The sequence below is a fragment of the Telopea speciosissima genome, chromosome 3 (genome assembly GCF_018873765.1).
Source record: "Telopea speciosissima isolate NSW1024214 ecotype Mountain lineage chromosome 3, Tspe_v1, whole genome shotgun sequence".
Lineage (NCBI taxonomy): Eukaryota > Viridiplantae > Streptophyta > Magnoliopsida > Proteales > Proteaceae > Telopea > Telopea speciosissima.
Genome location: NC_057918.1, coordinates 70,881,862 through 70,908,184, shown reverse-complemented (window position 1 = coordinate 70,908,184; position 26,323 = coordinate 70,881,862). Strand labels below are relative to the sequence as shown.

Below are 26,323 nucleotides of genomic sequence, written 5' to 3'. Positions count from 1 at the left end.
GAAGTTTTACTTAATTCTCTTTCCTATCTACTCTTTCTATAACCCCTCCCCCCGAATAACAAAAAAAAACACATATCTCCATGAGCACCTGGACACCTGTGTTGGTGACATGCTTTGAAGGGTGTTGGTCTTTATGTCCATACATGTGGAGATTTGTGCAGCTCCAATTTTGAGGTGTCGAGGTAACCACAGCTGTAGCTTTCCTGCATGATGGTTCAAGCTTCAATCTATCCTATCCACAGTTATCACGGCAACTAGGTGTTCCAAGGCATTGGAGGGGCGCCTAGGCAACAAGGCTCCGGTCTAGGCCTCGCCTAGGGCCCCTAGGTGTGAAGTAAATAACTGAATGTAATGTAGCAACGATAATTTTATATTAACATAGAAGCCATATAAATGCGATATGATATAATTATGTTAGTAATGACCTAATCTGAGAAAACCAATATGTAATAAACAAAGCATAGAATATAATAAAAGCGTATTCCTCAAAAAAAAAACAGTGAGCATAAATCAACGTAAACTCGTGAAGTGTCAACAAGGTGTGCTGTTGCCTTGGACCCAAGAAAGTGCCTGAATGCCTAGGCGGCAGTGCCTAAGCAACACCTTGACAACTATGATCCAATCTTTGTCTTTTCTAAACCAATTATTATCTTATTTCATAGTATATGCCATCTGTGTGATGAATCAACATGCTTATGCTTCGCTCTTGATAACCAATTCTAGATCTACATGCTTCACTTGATAGCCAATCTGCCTAATGAATCACTGTGTGCCTAACTCGTAGTGCCTTATGCTTGTTGGTTCTTTCCATACTTTGTTCTATCTTGGTATAAGATTTATGTAATCTTCATGATTTCTAAGTCATTTTCTTATGTAGTTTAGCATTCTGTGCCATATACATGATAAATTAGGTCTCTCATTTTGGCCCAATCTTTGTCAATCCTGAGCTACCGGTTGTCTGTGGGTTATGAGATAGTGAGATTGAGGATTCCATCTTCCATGGTATTTTATGCCCATATAGATTTAAGCAGTTTGCTTTCTATTTATTTACATCAACATGGTTAAGTGTCAATCCATAGTTTTTGGATCTGGGAGCACTCGTATTAAGGTGGCTTCTGAGTTATTTGATGTTACCTTCGTTTACATCCCTTAAAATATTTCTTGACTGTATTTTTTCAATGTATTTTTCCCCATTTTGGAAGAACGGTAATCAGGAACTGAAGCAAATAGCACCAGTCCACAATTCTCATATGCTTGCGGTATCTCAAGTCTGCCCAAATAATGGTCCTCTAACGTAAGTTCGGTATTGTGCGTTTGAGTTTTTGCTTCGTTTTCTTTCTTCAATCGTATTTTCTGACACTTCATGTACTTATATTGCTTCGTTTGTATATTTTTTTTCTTATAATAATAATAATATATTTTTGAATTGATTGTATTGGATATGATGAAGGCCTCTTGATCTTTGTGATGCGACAACATCCAGCCCAGATGTTATTTTATATCAAGGGTCTCATAATAGTGGTTTAGCAATTCCAAATCAGGGCTCTGTTGCTCCAGTTCTTCCAACTTCTAGTGCAAATGCCATGCTACAAGGTTCTTCTGGTATCACTCTCGGCAGTAGCCTGCCATCACCTTCTGCTGCCCTGAGTGCTCCTACGAGGTACTTTGTGCTTGCAATTATCAGTTTTGTTTTTTTTAATTCTAATTTCATATTCTGGTATTGATGGCTGTTATTCGTTAGGGATGGTCAAAGATATGGTGCTCCAAGACCAGCATCTCTACCAATTGATGAACAACAAAGAATTCAACGGTATAATCAAATGCTATCTGGTAGGAACATTCAGCAGTCTGGCATGACCGTTCCTGGGGCTATGCCAGGCACAGATCGTGGTGTTCGTATGCTACCTGGTGGAAATGGTATGGGTATGATGTGTGGAATGAATAGAGGCATGCCAATTCCTCGACCAGGATTTCAGGGAATAGGTTCAGCAGCTATGCTGAACTCTGGAAGTATGCTTCCCTCTGGTGGGGTGGGGATGCCAAGCCCTGTAAATATGCACCCTGGAGCTGTTTCTGTGCAGGGAAACTCTATGCTTGGACCCCGTGATGCTTTGCATTTGATGCGGGTGAGTATTTTTCAATTCTGATAGACCACAATAATGTTTCTGTTTTCTGTTCCATTGCACCTTAAAGAAAAATATGTTAACATAATCATCAGGAAGCATGCCAACAAAACATTGAAGAGTTCTGCAGATGCTACTAAATTTCTGACCCATTTCATACAGCAGGATGGGGATTTAATTTTTGACAATTCCCAAAGTTCAACTTTTCCAGTTTCAAGGGTGACCAGAGTGATTATGGAGTTCAAGGTCTTAAAAATGGATCTAGAAGAATGAATTAAAACTTGGATCGCTATTTTCAAGCTGTATTCAGGAACCTGAGAGTCTATAGCAAGTATGGATGATCAGATATGAGGAACTGGTTATATTGTAAACAGTATCCAATAACCAGATTTTGATGTTTATAAATAATATCCAATAAGAAATAATCATAATTGTGGAATTGATTTTGGTAAAACAAAGAAGAAGGGAAAGACTATGATGAGATCAAGAAGAGAAATAAAGGACAATGAAATGTAGTGGAGAGATATCACCTGGCTACAGAAGAACCAGAACTATAAGAAGAATACAAGAAAACAGCAGTAGACCGGAACTAGAGCCTTTATCCATGTTTGAGGAGCTCAACAATTCAAAAACTCTTGAAAAAACTTCAATTCTGTTATTCAAATATGTCCAATTGAATAGGGGGTGTATACATGTGTGTGTATATATATATTTTTTTTTTAAATTTCCTAAACTAGTCACAGAAGCATTGTTAATCATTTTCACACTTAGACTTTATAAACTTAAAACAAAACTCTATCTAGCTAACTAGTATCTTAATCTAACTCGAACACTTAACTATTGATCCTGTGTACCAAATTCACCACCACTTTATAAGCTTATAAATTAGGCCCATTAACCCAAGAAAATAAAAGGCCCAAACTATAACATAACTACACAAAGCTTGTCTTCAGCCCATTGGATTGTCACCTGCCTCGTGTGGAATTTCTAGACTCATGTCTAAGCTTCCATATGGGGATCAATGTCTAATGAAACTGCATCAATTCCTCCGGTGTTGGAAAAACTCATTCTCAAGTTTTGTAGTGTTGTAGTACCACCTCCACTTGATCGGCATTGTCAAACACTTGCTTTTACTTGATGGTGATTCAATGGGCATACCCAGTGCACTGCACGAGGCTCCCACCACTGCGGCGTCTAGGGTGGGTCATAATGTACGCAGCCTTGCCCCCTACTTCGGGTGAGGCTGTTTCCCGATTCGAACCAGCAACCACTAGGTCGCAATGGAGCAACCTTACCACTGTGTTGAGGCCTGCCCTCTACTTGATGCTGATTCAATGCTTCTCATAAAAACCAGCAACAATAGGTGATCTCAACTCTACAATTTGTGGAGGAAGAATAAATTTAACGGCTACGATATCTTTAAAAACATTATCAAATTGAGTGTCTTCAATTGAAACTTTTTTGAATCTCATCAATCTCAATTGAAGTGTTGTTTACTTCTTCAACTTGGTCTTCAAATATTTTGGATCTTTTTGCTCTTCCTCTGGTATTGTCTGATATCATTATCATAGGAAACAAGGTCTTCTTCAATTTCCTGTTCTTTTTTAGCATATTTGGCTTCAAATTCCCTTTGCTTCTCTTCAAGCTATTTCATAGTTTTTGTCATGTAGTGCTGCAACTCTTCCACCAAGTTGATATTAAGTTTAGTTTGTTGCTTATCCATGATGAATAGAGAAGCTTGGTTTGGCTTTGATACCAAATAATGCAGTTCAAGGTTCTAAAAGGGATCTAGAAGAATGAACTACAACCATGATCGTACTTTCGAGCTATATCCAAGAACTTGAGAGAATATAGCAAGTATGTATAATTAGATCTGAGAAATATTTAGATATAATGTAAACGGTATCCAATAACCAGATTTTATTCTTAGAAATAATATCCAGCAAAAAGTCATTAGAATTATGGAAATGATTTTAGTAAAACAAAGAAGAAGAGAAAGTAATGTAGTCCTACATAGGCAAGGCCTAGTAGGAGCTAGGCAAGATCAGAATTCTGGAACTGTTTGCTAATTAGGCAAATTTGGGGCTGTTTAGGGTAAAACTAGGGTTAGGGTTAGGGTTTTGAGCTAGGGTTTTATTTGGTAATGATGGGCAGGTTTTTAGGAGTCTATTGGTGTAGGTTTGGATTGATTTGGATGAAGTTGAAAATCTAGGGTTTCAGGTTAGAGGCCTTGTGAAAATGGAGTGTTTTTAGGATCTAGGGTTTAGGGATGGATTTTGGGAAAGGGGTTTATAGGGTATTAAAATGCAGGTTTAGGAGGCTTTAATGGCATAAGAATATTAGGGTTTGGAAGGGTTTTAAAATTCTGCAGTTGGGCAGAATCGAGTTGCAGGTTTTCTAGGTTCAATGGAGTGGAGGAATGGAGGGGTTATAGTGGGGATTATGGACTGGGTTTAAGGTCGAGTGTAGGGAGAGGTGTGGGGGATATAGGCTAGAAGTTTGGTTTGGAATTGATGGACAGATCTGAAGTTATGAAGGAGTCCTAGTTGAGGTAGGAGTGCAGGTTTAATGGAGAATTAGGGTTTGATGGATGGAGGGGGGTGTGGATTAGGTTAGAGGAAGAAGGGAATAACTAATTAACAAACAACTCACCGGATCTGCAGATCTGTAGTAGCAGCAAGTTGAGGAAGCTTGATTGAAGAAGAAGAAGGACCTCCCGATCTACAAGATGCAAGGAGTCGATCGGAGTCCACCAATCCCTTCACCTTGATATTACTCACAAGGCAACCTTGATATTACTCACAAGGCACACTCACGATGGGATATAAGAACATCTTAGCCAATAGGATCAATTCACTTAAATTAGACCAATTGAACCAATTGGATGCAACCAATTTAACCCGGTTCAATTAAAAACACAAAATAAAAACTAAGTATGGAAATAAACTAAACTAAGCTAAGGCTCCTACTAAAACCCTAGGTTTGGGGTGGCTTCTTTAATCCGAGGAGGCTAGGATCTGCATCAACTCTCCCCGATTTAGAAACATTCATCTCCGATGAATGGGTGAAATCCATGCAACACTCTGGCAACTTGGGGCTGAGCTTGTTGACATCATGAAGGGGAGTCCAAGTACCATGCTTGTGTGAAGAAACTCGTCCACGAACCTTGTGATGAGGAGGAGGAAGCAACATGTGGGCAACAGCTTCAACACTTCCCTGGCAAAATTCTGTTGAGGTTATAACAGTGGGAATATGGTCTTCAAGTCGTGGGGCCTTCTCTTCGAAGAACCAAGGGGGCATCACAAAGTCAATGTGCTCAACCTCCATAGGGTCTTCAATATTGATAACCTTCTCATTCAGCCCCACCTCTTCAAGAACAGCAACTGGCTTGTCATTGTCTCCCTGTGAAATGTTCCCAATTACCTCGTCACAATCAACCATATCATCCATGAGAACTGGAGCAATTGTATGGACACTTCGAGCACCACCATCTATGTCTTCGAGATAACAGTCTAAGTCTTCATCACTATTAGGGGGTAGTGCATATATACCTTGCTCATCGTGCCCTTCAGGGGTTTTTTCTGCCTTGGCAGCCACATTAACAGGTCTATGCTTTTGTGGGCATGCGTTGGCATAGTGCCCAAGCTCATTGCAGTGGAAACACTTGTGGGGTTCATTGCTGTCCATGGAAGCTTTACCTTTATGATCAACACGTGGAGGGGTTGTAGGGCGGGAAGAACTACCAACAGAGTAGCTTGATCGAGTAGAACCAGCAGTAGAATTCCCAGCTCGATTGTGACCAGTGGTAGTAGACTTGAATGCTGAAAAAGTTTTGACAGTACCCTCAGTGGAGGAATCAAATCTTCTATTCCCAGCCAATAATTCTTCAGCCTTCAATGCCTTCTCAAAACAGTCCTTGATGTCCAGAACATCAACAACTCCAATAGCCCTAACAATATCAGATCTCAATCCCAGCCGAAATCGAGATAACATCCGAGTAGCACTCTCCCTGGTATCAGTACGGGAGGAAAGAGAATCGAACTGCTGCATATACTCAGATACACTCATAGTCCCTTGCCAGTTGAGTTGATCTTGCATCTGAGCTCTGTAATGTCTAGGCAAGTACTTCTCTTTCAAATCATACTTCATGTCCTCCCAATTAGCAGGTGCATCCCCTACACGCTCCAAGTCTCTCTTTGTCTTTCGCCACCATTCTCGAGTAGGGCCAATCAGTTTGGTACGTGCCAATCTCATCTTTCGATCTTCAGGCAAGTCATACCAGTCAAAATAATCATCCAGGGCAGCAAGCCAATCATAGAATACCTGTGGATCACCATGCCCATTATACTCTTTTAGCTCTAGCTTGACCTTTTGTGTATCGTACCTCCTGTTAGTAGCTTCATCTCCAGTGAAGTAGGATCTCATGTATTCCTCAAAGTTAGGTCTTCGAGGTGCTTCTATAATTCTGTCCGTATCTTCCCTGTAGTCATCTTTGTCGGGTCTAAGTCGGTCCCTGTACTCTCTGTCATGTCTGGCATGATCTCTGTGGTCCCTGTGACGTCTGGGATGACTTCTATGATACTCATCCCTTCCCAGAGTTCCATGTACTTCAGAATGAACTTTGAATCTGTCCTCCTCTACATATAGAGGGTTGTTTACAAGAGGCACAACTTGCCTTTGTTCTACAATCTGTAACTGATCATTGATCTTATGGAGCATGTCCAGGATTGCAGCCATTGGATCAGGTGGGGGTGGTAGTGTTGGATCAACAACAGGGTTGCCATGTTCTTCCATGGCTCTGATACCAATTTAATGTAGTCCTATATAGGCAAGGCCTAATAGGAGCTAGGTAAGATCAGAATTCTGGAACTGTTTGTTAATTAGGCAAATTTGGGGCTGTTTAGGGTAAAACTAGGGTTAGGGTTAGGGTTTTGAGCTAGGGTTTTATTTGGTAATGATGGGCAGGTTTTTAGGAGTCTATTGGTGTAGGTTTGGATTGATTTGGATGAAGTTGAAAATCTAGGGTTTCAGGTTAGAGGCCCTGCGAAAATGGAGTGTTTTTAGGATCTAGGGTTTAGGGATGGATTTTGGGAAAGATGTTTATAGGGTATTAAAATGCAGGTTTAGGAGGTTTTAATGGCATAAGAATATTAGGGTTTGGAGGGGTTTTAAAATTCTGCAGTTGGGCAGAATCGAGTTGCAGGTTTTCTAGGTTCAATGGAGTGGAGGAATGGAGGGGTTATAGTGGGGATTATGGACTGGGTTTAAGGTCGAGTGTAGGGAGAGGTGTGGGGGATATAGGCTAGAAGTTTGGTTTGGAATTGATGGACAGATCTGAAGTTATGAGGGAGTCCTAGTTGAGGTAGGAGTGCAGGTTTAATGGAGAATTAGGATTTTATGGATGGAGGGGGGTGTGGATTAGGTTAGAGGAAGAAGGGAATAACTAATTAACAAACAACTCACCGGATCTGCAGATTTGCAGTAGCAGCAAGTTGAGGAAGCTTGATTGAAGAAGAAGAAGGACCTCCCGATCTACAAGATGCAAGGAGTCGATCGGAGTCCACCAATCCCTTCACCTTGATATTACTCACAAGGCACACTCACGATGGAGCAAAGGCAGCAAACATAAAGCTGAGATTTTATTAATCGAAATTCGTATTCAATACTTGGCCCCCTTAAAACCTTATATAAAAGACTCAAAATTAGACTTAGACACTAAAAAGGAATGGCCTAACCCAATCTTTAACCTATTAGCTAACTTAAATTGACTAAGAAACTGAAATAGACTCAAAATAGAGTCCTAATGACTTAAAAACAACTTAAACTACTTAAAATAAAAGAAGATTCTCTGCTAGCCAATAGGATCACTTTACTTAAATTAGACCAATTGAACCAATTGGATGCAACCAATTTAACCCGGTTCAATTAAAAACACAAAATAAAAACTAAGTATGAAAATAAACTAAACTAAGCTAAGGCTCCTACTAAAACCCTTGGTTTAGGGTGGCTTCTTTAATTCGAGGAGGCTAGGATCTGCATCAGAAAGAATAAGACAGGATAAAGAGAAGAGGACAGTGAAGACTGTGGAGAGATATCATATGGCTATAGAAGAACAAGGACTAGAAGAAGAAAGTAGTAGGCCAGAAGAAGGGCCTTGGTCCATGTTTGCAGAGGTCAACAACTTAAAAACTGTTGATTTTTTTTTTTTCCGATGGGACTCTTGATTTCAAATCATGTCCTTGAAGAGGAGGTGTATACATTATGTAACCTTTTAAATTTCCTAAACTGATTGATGAGGTTTGCTAGACTTAAAAAACAACACCAGAAAACCTACTAGAAAAACCAGAATCACAGTGAATCAATACTGACAATATATGACAGAAACTTGGACAGAATAGATCTTTCAATTCCTGTAACCGATGGGGCTGAAACTTGGATTGAATGGAGGTCCTAATGGGGAGGCTAAGTGCTTAAAATATCAAGGCCAACCAACGTTTGGATTAGAATAAATAAGCACCAACAGAAAATAGAAACAGAAAAGACAGAATTAGTAAGTCAAAGAATAATCCATAACTCACAATCTACTAATTGGATTACTACCAAATTCTGGTCGAATGTATTGAAGAGGGAAGGGAAGATTATAGAAAATTTTAAGCCTATCCAATGGTTAGATTAAGAGGAACTATAAGACCAAGTTACTGATATAATAGGGTAAACCGGAAATCGTAGTAGAAGGGAAAACAGAAAAATAAAATCTGCAGAAACAATGGTTAACACTTAAAGAATGGTATATTATGAATAACAAAGAGAACAGAAGAGGGAATAATATTACATGATGACCATGGTAGGAAAGAGAGGCTGCTGGAAATTGATTGAACAGTAAGGAGAAATATTAAAGGGAAAGAAAGTAGATGGAGGAAGGGTAGAGGGTATATGACTTCGATTGCCAACAAACCTAGGTCTGCTTCACCACCAATCAACCATAGGAATCACCACCTAAGGCCAGCAACTGAATCACCATAGCAGCAAAAGCTCAAATAGAGAATAATGTTGTTCATACCGATTTTTTTTTTTTAAATCATGGGCAACATGACCCATCTATTTTATTTATAATAGCAATCAGCTTATTACAAGAACGGTAACCCCTTATGCATGGGGAAGGGTTGAGATCCAAAGCTACTACATAGGATTAGAAAGTAAATAAAATTGAAAACTACTTAACTACTAGCTTAACTACTAAGTAGCTGGTTATAAAATTAGAAACTAAATAACTTCTAGCAACATCCATGTGGCAGTCACATTGGCCCACGAAATCCTCCAAGCAGAATCCTCCTCCTAAGGCTAGCCGATGGCTCTTAGAAGCTCTTAACGGGCTTAAGTGATAACCAGCATATGGGCCACAAATGGGCCTGACTTAAAAGTTAAAACTTAAGTTATGGCCTATCGTGGGCTGGTTGAAACACTTAAGTTGCTGGCCTAAGTGTGGGGCCTGTTTGTGGCCTTTATGCCCCCTTGAATACACCTTTAATTCTGCATCATCTCCCCGAGGCCTGAGATCATTTGTCTCTGACAAATGGATGATGGCCATGTATTGCTCATACAAGTCAAAGTCGATCCTTTTGAAATCAGCACCATGTATCCTAGTAGCATCAGTACTTGGGCAACCATTCCACTTGATTAAGATTGAGTAGTAGCTACCATCGCTCCGTGTCATCATGTAGTGATAGTCCAATACTTCTGCAACCTCATCCTTAACTGGTGGTATCAACTGTGGCAACCTCAACATTTGCTCTGTATCTCCCACGTCAGAATGGTGGTCCAAATAAAGAGTCTGCCATTTTGAACATATTGCTAAGGGCCATGTTATCAAGAAGTTCAAGAACATAGGCATTCAGCCCTATGTGCTTAAGAAATTTGTAAGGACCCATCCATCAAGGATGAAGCTTAGCATTTGCACTTGGAAGGAACCTCTTTGAAGCTATACGCACCATCACCATATCATCAGGTTTGAATTCCACATAACGTCAATGATGGTCAACTGTGGTTTTGTAGACATCATTGCTAACGACTATCCATCGCCTCACATCTGCATGAACCTCAGTGATGTGGCATAAAAACTCGTCCGCCTCGATGCTTGTGCATGCATGTGTGACAAAAGAGGAACAATGTCAATCGGTCATCGGTTGTCCTGTTCACTGAATTGTTGTAGGGAAAATCTGCGATGTCTAGGATAGAAGGCCAACTCTTTTCATAATTACGAACTAGACAAAGTGGTAGATTGCCTCTACTGCAGTTGACGACCTCTATCTGTCCATCAGTCCATAGATGATGTGATGTAGATTCATCACCGAAATGGGCTTCTTTTATTAGGAATAAGTCTAGGGTTGGGTTATATACATGTTGGGCCTTTGATCCCATGCGTTTTCTGTGTAATACACCACTTTAATGGGCCTAAAATATGGGAACATAGGTTGCATACGGGATTAACCCTATATTTGGTTTATTTTCATGTTTTTAATGTTTTAAATTGAACCGGTCCAAAGTTGGTTTGAACCAGTGGATCAATTAAAGTGATTTTATTAGTTTTTCTTTTAGTTGTTTAGTTGGGCTGGATTAGGACTCTATTTTGAGTTTATTTTAGTTTCCTAGTCAATTTAAGTTACCTAATAGGTTAAGGATTGGGTTAGGCTTTTCCTTTTTAGTGTAAGAGTCTAATTTTGAGTCTTTTATATAAGGTTGTAAGGGGGCCAATTATTGAATACGAATTTGATTAATAAAAATTAGCTTTATGCTTGCTGCCTGGCTCTATGGAGTGTTGCCTTGTGAGTAATATCAAGGTAAAGGAACTAGTGGATCTCCAGTTGACTTCTTGCATCTGTTCAGATCGGGAGGTCAAGGTGAAAGGATTGGTGGATCTCCAATCGACTCCTTGCATCTGTTAAGATTGGGAGGCTCTCTTTTCATCTTCAAGCTCCTATCATTGAAGATCTGCTCAACAAGTAAGTATTTTACAGATTTCTGCAATCAACCTTCTTCTCCTAATCCTCTAAACCCACCCCCATCGATCCCCATTGTTAATACTCAATCCTTACTACCTTCCTCATCCACCATTAATACCATAGATCCATTAGAACCCTAAAACTTGCAACTATTCTTCTTCCCTTCTAGAAGGTCACATGCAAGGTGATTTTCGCGAGAATTCTGCCCAGCCAAATCTAACCGTGAGAACCTGCTAAAATTTTGATAGAATCTTCCTTAAAAAATAAGAGTGACTCAATCCAAATTTCAGTACCATCCACCCACCGATTGTCTAAAATTACACTTTTACTCCTTTCTCCTACTTCTACTAGGAAACCTCCATAACTCCAGATCTAACCATCTGATTTAGCTGTAACTTTCAGCATATATTCCCCTACACCTGTCCAACTTTACCATATAAGATACATTCTCATTGACCTAACCCTAACCCTAAAATTTGACCTAAAACATCAATTCTGCCCCCATCAAACCAGCAGCTTACAAATCCTGGTTGATTGGCTCCTAGTTGGTCTCCTACCTATCTAAGACTACATTAAGTGGTATCAGATCCATGGACGAACATGGCAATCCAATGCTCAATACAAATCTGCCACCTCTACTCGACCCCATGGCTGCCATAATGGAGATGTTCCAAAAGCTATTGACAGATCTACAGTCTATTGATGATCGATTGCAAGCTATAGAGCAAAGACAGGTTGCACCTCTTCGGGACAACACCAATCGCCTAGAAGAAGATAGGTTTCAAGTTGCTTCTAAAGTGCAAAGAACCCTGGATAGAGATGGGAATTATAGAGACAGATCCAAGGATCACAAAAATCACAGAGACAGGCATAGAGATGATAGATACAGAGATGATGGATATAGAGATGACAAAGAAGACAGGGATCGACAGAGAACTCCTGAGAACCGTATGAGCTTTGAAGACCATATTAAGTCTTACTTTAATGTTGATAATGGTGCTCCCTGTCGAAGATATCATGATGTGTAGAAGATCAAGCTGGAATTAAAGGAATATGATGGCAGACCAGATCCACAGGTATTTTGTGATTGGTTAAATGCTTTAGATGATTATTTTGATTGGTATGATTTGCCTGAGCATAGGAAATGAGACTAGCACATACCAAGTTAGTGGGACCAACACATAATTTGTAGAAAACCCAGATGGATTATCCTAACTACCGTGGTAGAGAACCCGTACATGGACAAAGATGAAAGAAGATATGAGTAAGAAATATTTCCCACGGACGTTCAGAGCTCTACAACAAGGTAACTTAAATTCCCTTCGACAAAAGGCCTTCAAATTTGAAGACAACTTGAAGCCTCCATCAATGAGATTTAGTTTGCAAGTTGAAGATTGTTGGAAATCTAGCACTAACAATGTTAAATCAAAGGCTGAATGCAATTTACATTGCCAAAGGAAATTGAGAGAGCACCAGGTGAAGATAAAGCTGAAGTGATCACAATGAATTATGATGAAAAAGAAGAGATAGTGCTTGAAGCTTTAAAGATGGAGAGTCAACATGCAAAAGAATCTATTGAAGAGGTCATGTTGAAGAGAACAAAGTAGACAAATCTAAAACAACAGAAGATGAAGAGGTGGTTGGGAGTACTCCCCAGGAAATCGTTGTCATTCAAGATGCTGTTCTTGAAGAGGTACAGTTTGCGCCTCAAGTCTTAGATGAAAAGGTTACCACTGTTGAAGACTCTATGAACACGACATACACAATTGATATTGATTCAAAGGTCGAGCACATAGAGTTTGTTATGCCACCTAGGTTCTTGAAGAGAAAGCTCCAAGCCTTGAAGACTACCTCCCTAAAGTCTACAAGCAACTAGAATTTTGTTTGGGAATGGTTAAAGCTGCTACTCACAAGTTGTTTCCCCCTCATCACTGCAAAATTCGTTCGAACTAAGGAGAGTTGATGCAGATTCATCACCGAAAGGGGCTTCTTTTATTAGGAATAAGTCTAGGGTTGGGTTATATACATGTTGGGCCTTTGATCCCATGGGTTTTCTATGTAATAGGCGACTTTAATGGGCCTAAAATATAGGTACATAGGTTGCATGCGGGATTAGCCCTATACTTAGTTTATTTTCATGTTTTTAATGTTTTAAATTGAACCGGTCCAAAGCTGGTTTGAACCAGTGGTTCAATTTAAGTGATTTTATTAGTTTTTTCTTTTAGTTGTTTAGTTGGGTTGGATTTGGACTCTATTTTGAGTCTATTTCAGTTTCGTAGTCAATTTAAGTTACCTAATAGGTTAAGAATTGGGTTAGGCTTTTCTTTTTTAGTGTAGGAATCTAATTTTAAATATTTTATATAAGGTTGTAAGGGGGCCAAATATTGAATACGAATTTGATTAATAAAAATTAGTTTTATGCTTGCTGCCTGGCTCTATGGAGTGTTGCCTGAGTAATATCAAGGTGAAGGAATTGGTGGATCTCTAGTTGACTGCTTGCATCTGTTCAGATTGGGAGGTCAAGGTGAAGGGATTGGTGGATCTCCAATCGACTCCTTGCATCTGTTAAGATCGGGAGGCTCTCTTTTCATCTTCAAGCTGCTGCCATTGAAGATCTGCTCAACAAGTAAGTATTTTATAGATTTCTGCAATCATCCTTCTTCTCCTAATCCTCTAAACCCACCCCCATCGATCCCCATTGTTAATACTCAATCCTTACTACCTTCCTCATCCACCATTAATACCATAGATCCATTAGAACCTTAAAACCTGCACCTATTCTTCTTCCCTTCTAGAAATTCACATGTAAGGTGATTTTCACGAGAATTCTGCCCAGCCAAATCTAACCGTAAGAACCTGCTAAAATTTTGATCAAATCTTCTTCAAACCCTAAGAGAGACTAGATCCAAATTTCAGTATCATCCACCCACCCAATTGTCTGAAATTACACTTTTACTCCTCTCTCCTACTTGTACTAGGAAACCTCCATAACGCTAGATCTAAACATTTAATTTAGCTGTGACTTTAAGCATATATTCCCTACACCTGCCCAACTTTACCATATAAGGTACACTCTCATTGACCTAACCCTAACCCTAAAATTTGACCTAAAACATCAATTCTGCCCCCATCGAACCAGCAGCTTACAGGTCCTGATTGATTGGCTCCTAGTAGGTCTCCTACCTATCTAGGACTACACTTATGATGGGCTATAGATAATTGTAGCTTGGTTCGGGTCTTCATCCACAAAGTTTTCTAGAAATAGATCATAAAATTTACATCCCGGTCAGATACAATGGACTCAGGCAGCCCTTGCAATCTCACAACCTCCTTGAAGAAGAGCGAGGCTATGTGGTTGGCATCAAAAGTTTTTCGACATGGAATGAAATGGGCCATTTTGTTGAAACAGTCAACCAAACAAAAATGGATTCTTGTCTCTCACATGCAATTGGCAATGTGAGCATGAAATCCATACTCAATCTCTCCACGAGGCATGGGGTATGGGTAGTGGTGAATAGAGACCTGTATTCTGCTTCGTCCCCTTTGCTAGCTAACATACTCGACATCTCTGTGAATCTACATCTTTCTACTGTTGAAGCCAATAGGACCTATCAACTATATGTGTGAGAGTTTTGTTAATGTAGTCCTAGATTGGTAGATAATCCAACTAGGAGTAGGAGCCAATGACCAGGATCGAATATGAACTGGTAATTCGGGTAGGCCAAAATTGGGATTTTTGGTGAAATTAGGATTAGGGTTTGATAGAAGCTAGGGTTTTATGGTAGGGTTAGGCTAAGTTGATGTAGGGGAGTCTATCGGTGAAGGTTACGTTAAGTTTTAATGGGGGGAAAGTGTGGTGAATTGAATTGACAGCAAGTTAGAGTTAGGGTTTTTGAAAGAGAGAAGTGAGAGAATCTAGGGTTTAGGGTGGTCTGTAGGGCTACAACTAGAATCGAGTTTCCCAATGGGAGTGAGGAATATTCGATCCAAGTTTGAGTTGGTTCTGAGGGTCTGATGTAAAATTATGGTGGAATCACAGAATTTGAAAGTAGAAGAATGAAAATTGAAACTTCAGGTTTCAGACAAACCAGTCACCAATCAGAGATCAGATTTGGAATAAAAGAGAAGATGAAGATTGCAGGCGGTGCTCCTAATAAGATCCAATAACTTGAAGATTGGAATCAGAAGTTGCAGCCGCAATAGCTTGAAGAACAAGCAGATCGAGCTTCAATGGAGGAAACCCAGAATTCAAACAATGCTGTGGACTGATCTCTCTTCAAACAATGATCAAATGGCCTCCTTGAATGACTGAAACTAAGTATCAGATCTGTTGAAAGTATTTTTGAACCTTGCAGAGAATTTCCAGCAACTAGAATGATTCTTCAATAGATCGGTTAAGGCAGAACTGGGGCGTGTTGAATAATTCGATAGAAAGGGGATGGGAATAGAATAGATATCTCAGGATTCCATAATGCTATAATCAAACTTTGTATTCATTCAATCTTGGGCTCAACTGAGCAATAAGCTTCTGGTCCAGTGGGCCAGTAAAACTCACTAGGATAAGCGGTATTATTGAACCAGACAAAGCAACAAGCGATGAAACCAAAGACAGATAAATTACAACTATATTTATAGCCACAATGGCTGAACATAGAAACTAAAATCAAACTCAAACTAGGATTCAAACTAAATTAGGATTCCCAACTAGGATTCAAAGCTAAATCCCAACTAGGATTACAACTCCAAATAGAACTCAAATAAAAGATTAAATAAACTCTAAACCTAATCCCATGATTTAGTGCTGGTGTAGGGGAATCCCTATACCTACACTACTGCTGGTGTTGGGAGAATCCCTACACCTGTGGCTGGTTTTAGATAGCCGATTTACATCATTTGTCCTTCCTAAAATGTCCTCAGAGTCCTCCATGTAGCTCTCAAATAAGATAATGCCGGAGATAAGTGTTGGGAATACATAGCTGGGTGCCAAAAAAGAGAAACCCATCATGGATGGAATATTTGGAGTCTCTACCACCTCGTCGAAGAATCTGGTTGATGGAAGAGAAGTTCTTATCAGATGGTTACTCATCCTTGACAAGGTTGATATCCATAGCGTGAGCCAAGAAAGCCGACACAGTCAACACTTTTTTGACTCAGAGCATCTGTTACTAGGTTCTCCTTTCCTGCCGTATATTTCAATGCAAAGGTGATTCTTGTAGATATACAACCTAGTTTGCATGCCGGTTACTAACTCACTGCTACCAATTCTTTGATCATCTTATCCATCTTGTCTAAGTGTTGAGGCCACCATGCAGCACAAAGGTGCTCTTTGCCCTATGGCATTGAGTCCGATTATCCCTTTTTATCTCTTGATCACTTGCCTGTGCCTTTCCTTGGCACCCCCTCCCCACTTTGCTCCCTGGGATCAGCAGGCTGAGGTGAGACCTTTGGGGTATCAACGCTCAATCGAAAGAGAGAGCAACTAATATATGCTTAACACAAGGCCCTTGGAACTCCTATCAATAGGAGATGAGCTTCATCGCCTAGGGAAAAGCATAAAGCGTGCGGGCGCGCCCTACTAGCATCTGCAAAGCTGCGGTGGACTGACCGTCTTCTGTGAATGAGGATGCTTCAAAGCCTCATGGTTAGTGAAGAGGATGATCTCCTTGCCAGCAAGGTAGTGCCGTCAATGCTTCAATACTTAGACAACTGCGTACAACTCCAAATCATAAGTAGAATACCTTGTCTAGTGTCATTCAAGTTCTTGCTGTCGTATACAATGGGGTGCCTTCTCTGCATAAGAACACCTATACCAATATGGGATGCATATGTCACCACTTTGAGCATGCTTTCAAAATCGGGTAGCATGAGTGCGGGAAGCCTCTGTCATCTTTTTCTTGATATGGTCTAAGGCTTTGTTGGTTGCAGGCATCCTCTCAAATTTGCCCTTGCTGGTTTTCAGGCATTCAATGATAGGGGCCATGTACTATTGAAGTCTTGAATGAACCTGCGATAAAAAGAAGCCAAGCCATGGAAACTCCTGGCTTCTGTTAGTATCTTGGGAAAATTTCACGGACACCCCCTAAAAGTATCCAATATCTCAAAAACTTACCATACTTGGTCAAAATGTCACAGACACCCCAAACGTTAAGCACAGTTAGTACCCAAAGGTGAAATATCCATTTTACCCCTTAGTTATTTAAATAAAAGGACAAAACTATCATTTCATCTTCTTCCCTCTATGGCTGCGGCTCCGACGACCATCACCAGCTCTGGCTACAGCGACCATTACCAGCGGCAAGGAGAAAAAGTCTGAAACAGGGATGGATTTCCCTGAGCTAGGAGAAAACCGAGAGCCGATCTAACTGTTGAGTGGTGCTAAAAGTTTTATGGGGTTGTTTTTTTGTCGTTTTAAATATGGTAACTCTGATGTGGAAGAGGCGTCAAGGCTTATGGATCAAAGGTGTTAACGGAACGTTGCGGATATTAAAATGGGTTGTTTCTGGAACTTTTGCAGATCAAAATCAAGATCTAGATCTCCAATAGAATTTGTAAGTGAAATCTTATGCAGATCTTAGAATAGTGCAATTTCTTGCTTCATGTTGCCTCTCTTTACATAAGTCAGCAATGTGCAGCCTCCTTGGCCCAAGCATGTGAGTAAAAGCCCAAAGAGACGAAGCCTTAGTAGGAGCTGGACCCTGAGTCGCCTTTTTCTTGCTTCACAGAGAGAGAGAAAGAAACCCTCAGAGACAGCAGAGAGACGACGAGCCGACGAGTTAGGGTTAGGGTTTTAATTTGTAGAGTTAGGGTTTTATGGGGTTGGATTGCTGAGAGCATGGTCGGACGGGGGAGACTGGAGAGGGTGGTGGCGGGGTTGCAGGGGAGCAAGAGAAGGAGGGCTGGAGGGGGTGGTGGTGGCGACGGCGGAAGAAACAGCAGAAGGAGAAGGGGAGAAAAAAGGAAAAAAAAAAGTATTGAATAAAAACAAGGGCAAAATTGTCTTTTTCTAAAAACTAACTTCTAACATCATTAATTCATCATTAAGGGTATTATAGGGATTTCACTGTGGTAAGGGTAATTTCGCCATTTAAAAAGAGTTAACAGACACTTAACTGCAGAGACTAACGGAGTGGACTAAATTGAAATAAATTCATAAAAATAGGGGGTGTCTGTGACATTTTGACCAAGCATGGTAAGTTTCTGAGATATTGGATACTTTTTGGGGGTGTCCGTGAAATTTTCCCTAGTATCTTTGATGTTGGATAGTCTAGAATACTCTGAACTTTCTCCGGATCCGCTTCCACGCCACTGGATGAAACAATAAACCCAAGAAAGATAACCTTGGACAGCATAAAAGAACACTTTTTAAGGTTGATGTAGAGTTTCTCCCTCTGCAGTACTCTCATTACTTGCCTCAAGTGGTCATTCTGTCTTGCTGTATACCAAAATATCATCAAAGTAGACAACTAAAAATATGCCACTTAGGTGTCTAAATACCTATGTCATCACTCTCATGAAGGTACTAGGGGCATTAGTAAGGCCAAGAGGGCATGACCTTCCGTTCATATAGGCCGTCTTTTGTCTTGAAGGGAGTCTTCTATTCATCTCCAAGTCGAATCTGTATCTGGTGGGGAAGATCTTTGTTCCTACCAACATATCCAGCATATCATCAAGTCGGGAAATGGGAAACCAGTACTTGACTGTAATCTTGTTGGTAGCATTGCTGTCCACACACATGTGCCAATACCTATCCTTTTTTGGGGGGAGAAGGGCTGGTACATCACATGGACTAAGGTTCTCCTGTATGAACTTTCTTCAATAACTTGTCTTCCTGTCTCTTCATCTGTGTGTGCTTGTGGGACCCATCCTGTATGCTGGTAAGTTAGGAAGTACTGATTCTGGTACGGTGGTACCAAGTCAATGGCGTGCTGGATGTCGCACATCGGTGGAAATGTATATGATAGCTCCTCTGGTAGTAAAACAGAGAAGTCTGTCAACAAGTCCTGAATTGGCTTGGGAAATTTAGTTTCTTGTGGAGGGGTCAATTCCTGTGTGACGAGTGCCAAAGTCAGTCTTGTATCTTTTCTTGTCTTCACAAACTCTTTGTGAGGTACAGTCAGCACTTTCTTCTCTGCAACGGTCTCCTTCTGATTGGTCCTCAAGGCTCGTCGCCTGGTTGTTCTTTAGGTATGCTGATATGATAAACTTGCTATTAAATTTGAAGGCGCACTGTTTTTCTTGCCAGTTGCCACCTACCATTACGTTGTTATCATACATCCAAGGCTGTCCCAAAATTATTTCAGTCAATTTCATTAGGATAAGATAACACCAAATTCCCTCATTAGAAGGACCAATCCTCAAAGGTATCTGACATCTCTGGTTTACCTCTATAGTATTACCATTCAACAAGGAGACTATCTGTAAGACTGGGGGTGAGTCTCAGAATGTAGCTTAGCCTTGTCAACAAAGGCTTTAAAAAACATGTTTATGCAAGATCGCCAGTGTTTTTCAAATTTCCACTCTTCATACGAGGTACAATGCTGTCGGTAGTCCTCTCCCTTGGTCTCCGCCAAAAGAATGCAATTAACAACATTTATGCCAAATGTGTCCTCATCTTCCACATCCTCGTCGACTTTCTTTGTTACATCATCCTCTAAGGGAATTGGTGGTCATCTCCCTCATCATCATCTTCTATGCTACCAATCACTGCATTGAGCTTCTGTCTCAAGGGACAAAACTTTGCCACGTGTCTGTACTACTGACAATGAAAACACCGGGTCCTGCTATCACTGGCCGTGGGGGCCTTGCCTTTGTAATCAACACGTGCGGGTGTAGAAGTAGGGGCTGGTCTACTGGTAGGTCTAGCAGCTATAAGATTCCTTCTACTCTCTCTGGCTTGAGATCCAAACCGTCTCGTCGAGGCTTTCAATAGCTCCTCTGCTCGTGGGGCCTTCTGGAAACATTCCTGCAAGTTAAAAATGTCAGCAACACCAATTCTGACTGTTGTGCGGCCTCAATCCCAATTTGAAACAGGATGTCAGCTGATTATCATCCTCCTCGATGCCCGTGCATGATACTAATGCATCGAACTGGTCCATGTACTCGGCTACTGACATTGCACCTTGCTGAAAAGAGTTCAATCTATCAGGTAGTTATGACTTGAATGTCTGTGGCAAGTATTTTTGCCTTTTAGTACTTGCATCTCTCCCCATGTAGCAATGGATGCGTCAATCCTCTGTAGTCTCCTCTTATGGTTCCCATTCCTTCACCATTTACGTGCGGGATCGATCAACTTGGCTCGAGCTAGTTATAACTTTCGTGGCTCTGTCCAAGTTAAATCAGTCAAAGTAGTTGTCCAAACAACGTAACCAATCATAAAATACCCAAGGTAATGTCGCCCGTTGTATTCCTTCCACTCCATCTTAACCTTATGGTAGTTGTACATCATACGATGGTTAGAAAAACCGGCCTCATAGTAAGCACGTATATGGTCCTCAAAAGAGGGTTGCGGGCTGTGGCTGTGGTGTTGGTGGTTGAACAGTGATGCCTTATGCTCCTCTGAAGTTCCTTGTATAATTATTGGCTGTAGAGTAGTGAGGTACATCTTCATGAGGTCTAGGACTGTCAAAAAAGGGCTCCACACACTGCTGTTCTGTAGAAACGTTGAGTCAATTGTGTGACTGACTGCTTCTCATAAGCGGATCTCTTTTGATTTACGATTCAGGATCCTCAGAGAATTCATGAATAGAATACCAGTTCAGGCAATTGAATTATAAGGCCAAGGGTGGTTGGCAGAAACTTGGACAGAATAAATCTCTCAATTCCTACAATCGATGGGGCCAAAACTTGGATTTAATGGAGGTCCTAATGGGTAGGCTAGTCTAGGTGCTTAAAATATCAAATCTAACCAACAGTTGGATTAGAAGAAACAAGCACTAACAAAAGATAGATCTGATAAGTCAAAGAGTAATCCATAACTCACAATCTACTTATCAGATTGCTACCAAATTCTGGTCGAATGTAGTGAGGAGTAAAGGGAAGATTATTTAAAAAATTGAAGCCTATCCAATGGTAAGAGAAATAAGAAGACCAAGTTAATGATATAATAGGGTAAACCAGAAATTGTAGTAGAAGGGAAAATAGAAAAATAAAATCTACAGAAACAATGGTTAACAGAATGGTATATTATGAATAACAAAGAGCACATAAGAAGGAAGAATATTTACTTAAGATGACTATGGTAGGAAAGAGAAAGGCTGCCGGAAATCGATATAACAGTAAGGAGAAATATGAAAGGGAAAGAAAGGAGACAGAGGAAGGGTAGATGGGATATGACTTGGTATCACCTCCAATCAATCATAGGAATAACCACGTAAGGCCTGCAACTGAATCACCACAGCAGCAAAAACTCAAATAGAGCATATTGTTGTTCATCCCAAAAAATCTTGGGCAACATGCCCCTTCTCTTTATTTATAATAGCAATCACTTTATTACAAGAATGGTTACCCCATCTGCGTGGGGAAGGGTTACTTGGCTGCCAATTTAATTAGAATCTTCTAGAATGAGATCCAAAGCTACTACATAGTATTAGAAAGTAAATAAAATAGAAACTAAAATAGAAACTGCTGCTAAACTACTAAGTAGCTGGCTACAAAATTAGAAACCAATTAACTTGTGACACTAAATAACTTGTAGCAACACCCATGTGGCTGTCACATGGGCCCATCAAATCCTCCAACAGAATCCTTTTCGTAAGGCTGGCGCATGGCTACTTAAAAGCTCTTAATGGGCTTAAGTGATCAGCAGCATATGGGCCACAAATGGGCCAGAGGCCTAAGTATGGGCCTGTATGTGGTCCTTATTCCTCCTTGAATACATCTTTAATTCTGCATCACTGACTCATAAAAGGCATCCTAATCACTCTCACTAACTGATTTAATTGACTCAAAATATAAGTCAATCTAGTTAGTAGGTATCCTAATCTAATGGAAACACTCAACTGCTAATCCTGTGTACTAACTTCACCCCCGACTATATGAGTTTATAAATTAGGTCCATTTACAGTTGAACCCAAGAAAATAAGAGGCCCAGCCTATAACATAACTACCCAAAGCTTGTTTTTAGTCCATTGGACTGCCACCTGCCCTTGTGGGCCTTCTAGACTTACGTCTAGGCCTCCATACAGGATCAATGTCTAATGCAACTATATCAGTGATACAAAGGAATCTTATAGGAATCAAGTTTGCTTGGTGACGTTATTAAAAGGGCAAACCCAGTGCATGAGGCTCCCGCCATTGCGGGGTCTGGGGAGGGTCATTATGTACGCAAGTAACCCAACCTTACCCCTGCACCAAGTTTGCTTGCTGACATTATGCTGTTTATTATTGCTGCTGTAAATGGTTACACATATGTCTATGTTTTTGTTGTTTGTTGTGATCTTGGGTCTTTTCCCCCAAACTATACTGAATCAGCCCGTCAACGTTATGCTGTTTATTGTTGCTGCTGTAAATGGTTACATTTACGTTAATGTTTTTGTTGTTTGTTGCGAGCTTGGGTCTTTTCTCCATTAACTTTACTGAATTAGCGTATCGATTATTTATCCGATGTTATGATTTTGACATACCAGTTTCAGATTCTTGATTATAGCATTTCTTTTCTGTTGTAGCCTGGTCAGAATCCAGAAGATCAGAGACAGATGATGATGCAAGAACTTCAGATGCAGGTCACACAAGGGAGCAGCCAAGGGGTGCCCTCTTATAATGGGCTGAGTACTGCATTCTCCAATCAGACAATCCCTCCACCAGTTCAGACGTTTCCAGTCCAACATCAACAGCAACATCAGATGCCCCCACAACAATCACATGTGCTTGGAAACCCACACCATTCTCGCCTCCAAGGAAACAGCCCTGCTACTAACCCACAGCAGCAAGCTTATGTTCTTCGCCTTGCTAAAGAGAGGCAGCTTCAGCAACGCTACTTGCAGCAGCAACAGCAACAGTTTGCTGCCTCCAATCCTTTGATGCCACATCCCCCACCGCAGTCTCAACATTCGATATCATCTTCCATACAAAATAGTTCCCAGATTCAGCAGCAGGTATCCTCTCAGCCAGTATCAATGCCCCCTGCAAATTCCCAGCATCCCCTGACACCGTCTTCTCCAATGAATCCCATCTCTCCACAACCCCAGCAGAAACATCACGTGCCAACTCATGGGCTTGGTCGAAACCCTCAAGCTGGTGGTGTTAACCTCCCAAATCAGATGATGAAGCAACGGCAGCGGCCACAGCAACAGCTTCAACAGCCTGGCAGACATCACCCTCAACAACGGCAACAGTCACAATCACTGCAGCATCAGGCTAAACTTATGAAGGGATTGGGCAGAGGAAACATGATACATCAGAATCTTACTGTTGATGCATCCCATGTGAATGGCCTTCCTACAACTCAAGGAAATCAAGTTGCTGAGAAGGGCGATCAGGCCATGCATCTGATGCAAGGGCAGGGCTTATATCCTGGCTCAGGCTCCAATTCCATTCAACCTGGTAAACAGTTAATCCACCAATCCTCAAATCAGTGCCAGCCACAACAAAAGATGTTTCCTCGTCCACCACCCCCTTCATCTAAGCAGCTAGCGCAGATGCCTTCTCATCATGATAACTGCAATCAAGGACAGGTCCCACCAGTTCCTTCTGGTCATATGTTACCATCCCAACAACCAGTACCTCCGCTGTCTATGGCTTCTTCCCACCAGCAGCAGCATCCACAACCACAACCACAGCCACAACCAAGGCAGGCAGGTCAACCACATGGTGCCCAAAGAATGCTTCAACAGAGTCGGCAAATGAATTCTGATCCGCCAATGCAGTCCCCGGATGAGAATATTCAAGTTGGCCAGCAGGTTGGGAACAAGGCATTTCAGATGGTTACCACCACAACAATGCCTCAGTCCTGTTCTGAATCGACAAGTGTTGTACCTGTAGTTTCCACTGCGAGCCCTCCACAGTGGAAGGCATCAGAGCCATTATATGATGCAGGTTCGCCAAATGCAACCACTAACTTGGCTGCCATTGGAAATTCATCTTTGCCAAATACTGTAGGAACCGAGTCCAAGGCCTCTACTAGCCAAGGTTTAGCCCAGAGGCCATTCTCAGGCAGCATGCCCATTCATGGACAAAAAATTGGGACACAGTGGCCACAGCCACCGCAACATCATCAAACATCACAACTGCCGTTACCGCCACCACCATCACCTTCTGCCTCCCAACAACAACAAACACAACAAATTCAGCAGCAGCAACAGCAACAGCAACAACACCATCATCATCAACCACCACCATCCCACCCTCCACCCCCACCTGCAGCCCAACCCCCACAATCAAACCCAACGTTCCAACATCATCATCATGAGCCACCCCACCCGCAGCAATCTCAGCAGCCGCATCTGCCAGGAGGAGAGGGTGGTCTACACTCCAAGCCTACCAATTCTGGATCAGGATGAAGAACTGGAGTGATTGAGCAGTCCTCAGTGTAGTGGGTTGGTCTGGTTGGGCTTTTGTTCTGCATGCCCATATAACAGCAATGTACAGGTAAAGAGCTAATTCCATGATCCAGATTCTTCTAACTGTATACTAACACATCCATATGTCATATAGTGAACAGACTCATGGGGATACATGGTGGGATTCTTTTGTTCGGTTTCGTGGAAAATGTGAAACTAATTGGGGGCATGGGGTTATGTACAGATGGAAGCTGGTTACTCCCTGTCAGAGTGGTTTGATGGAAAGAGGGTCCTGGTGCAGGTTTCACCGGAGTTGGAATGATGGCAATGGGGGGTGATTGTTTTTTTTGAGGAATCTTATTGTTCTTCCATGTACATTACTAATGATATAAGCGTCGGAGAGAGGGTGACAGAGAGGTACATGTACAGGGGTCCCATTCCTATTTTTCTCTTTGTTCCCTCTTTTAGCACCCCGAGTTGCTGTGTACAGGGGAAGGGGGTCTTGGTTTCTTTCTGGCTCCCATCAATGGTGAATGTATTATTATGTTTTTGGATTATTAAGCTGTTAGTGATCATTGTTCTTAGCAAAGCTTGCACAATTAGATGGGTTATCTGCTAAAAGAGATTTAGATGAGCCAGGAATCTTCAACTCGGCAGCCAGACAGCAGACAAAGAAGAGCTTAATGTGGCCACCACCTCAGCCACAACCATGATGACGTGGCAAAGTGATATTGTATCATGTAATTAATTCAACATTACTACCGTGCTTAAACCCATTTAGTAAATTTCAATTCATTTCCTTTCCGCAGAAATTTTTAAAAATTTGGCCGCTGGATGATGTCCAAGATAACAACCCAAATTTTTTTGGTGTTTTCAGTTGTTTTGGTCTGTATCGGTTTATTATGCCAGATTTTTGAAAAGTGTTATTGCCATGTAGGCCGTTTAATTGCCGTATGTATCCATTCCTGTTCAATTGCCGTTCCCGAAATTACTAATTAAGGTTCCAACTGACGGTGAAAGGAAACACTCTGATATGCTCTCAAACCCTCTCTTTCTCCTGCTCATTGAGATACGATGTCGCCGATAATACTGAGGAGTCGTGAGACGGGGGGATGCACGCAAGATGGAGCAGCATAAAGAGAGGGTTTGAGAGCTGAGCAGGGTGTTTCCTTTCGCCGTCGGCTGAAACATAGAGACACAGAGGTGTGAGAGAGGATGAGCAAGAGTGAGCGAGGAAGGCGGGTAACAATATACCTTCCATCGGGTTTGGGCTGGGTTAGGGTTAACCTTGTTGGTTAACCTTGACATTAGAATTGGTCCGTTAGATGGCTTCTGAACACGTGTCATCGTTACAGATGGGAACTAAGGGATTAGAACTAGAGGAGATAAAAAGTCAGGTTTGGGCTGGGTTTGGGTTAACCTTGGTTAACCTCGACATTCAAACTCGACCGTTAGATGGCTTCTGGACATGTGTCGTCATTACAGATGGAAGCTGGCAGATTAGAACTGGAAGAGATAAAAATCCATGAGCAATTGGCCTTTCCTTCGGGAAAAGTATCTCCTCCAATTGCCTGACCAAGTTCCCCCAGTGTCTATAATAAGGAGAGGGGGGGTGGACCCCACCTGGGCATAGTGTTTCAGGCAACGGTAGGGTGGTTATTGCAGCCACCCCTTTTTACATACGGTGGAAGAACTGGACCGGGTA

The 26,323-nt window shown here is 41.3% G+C and overlaps 1 protein-coding gene across 10 annotated transcripts in view; it reads left to right on the top strand.

Moving 5' to 3' along the window:
* Positions 1–25,207, top strand: part of LOC122653669 (chromatin modification-related protein EAF1 B-like) — a 53,826-nt gene extending 28,619 nt beyond the window's left edge. For 3 of the 10 annotated variants that reach the window (XM_043847589.1, XM_043847592.1, XM_043847588.1), the window contains exons 19-22: positions 1,203–1,294; positions 1,451–1,660; positions 1,742–2,126; positions 22,786–25,207. In XM_043847589.1, coding sequence (XP_043703524.1) covers positions 1,203–1,294; positions 1,451–1,660; positions 1,742–2,126; positions 22,786–24,618 — 2,520 coding nt within the window. In that variant the 3' untranslated portion in view covers positions 24,619–25,207. The remainder of the gene's footprint in view (positions 1–1,202; positions 1,295–1,450; positions 1,661–1,741; positions 2,127–22,785) is intronic. The other 7 variants (XM_043847595.1, XR_006331841.1, XM_043847596.1 and 4 more) reach the window with 7 other exon arrangements.
* The last annotated feature ends 1,116 nt before the right edge of the window (positions 25,208–26,323 follow it).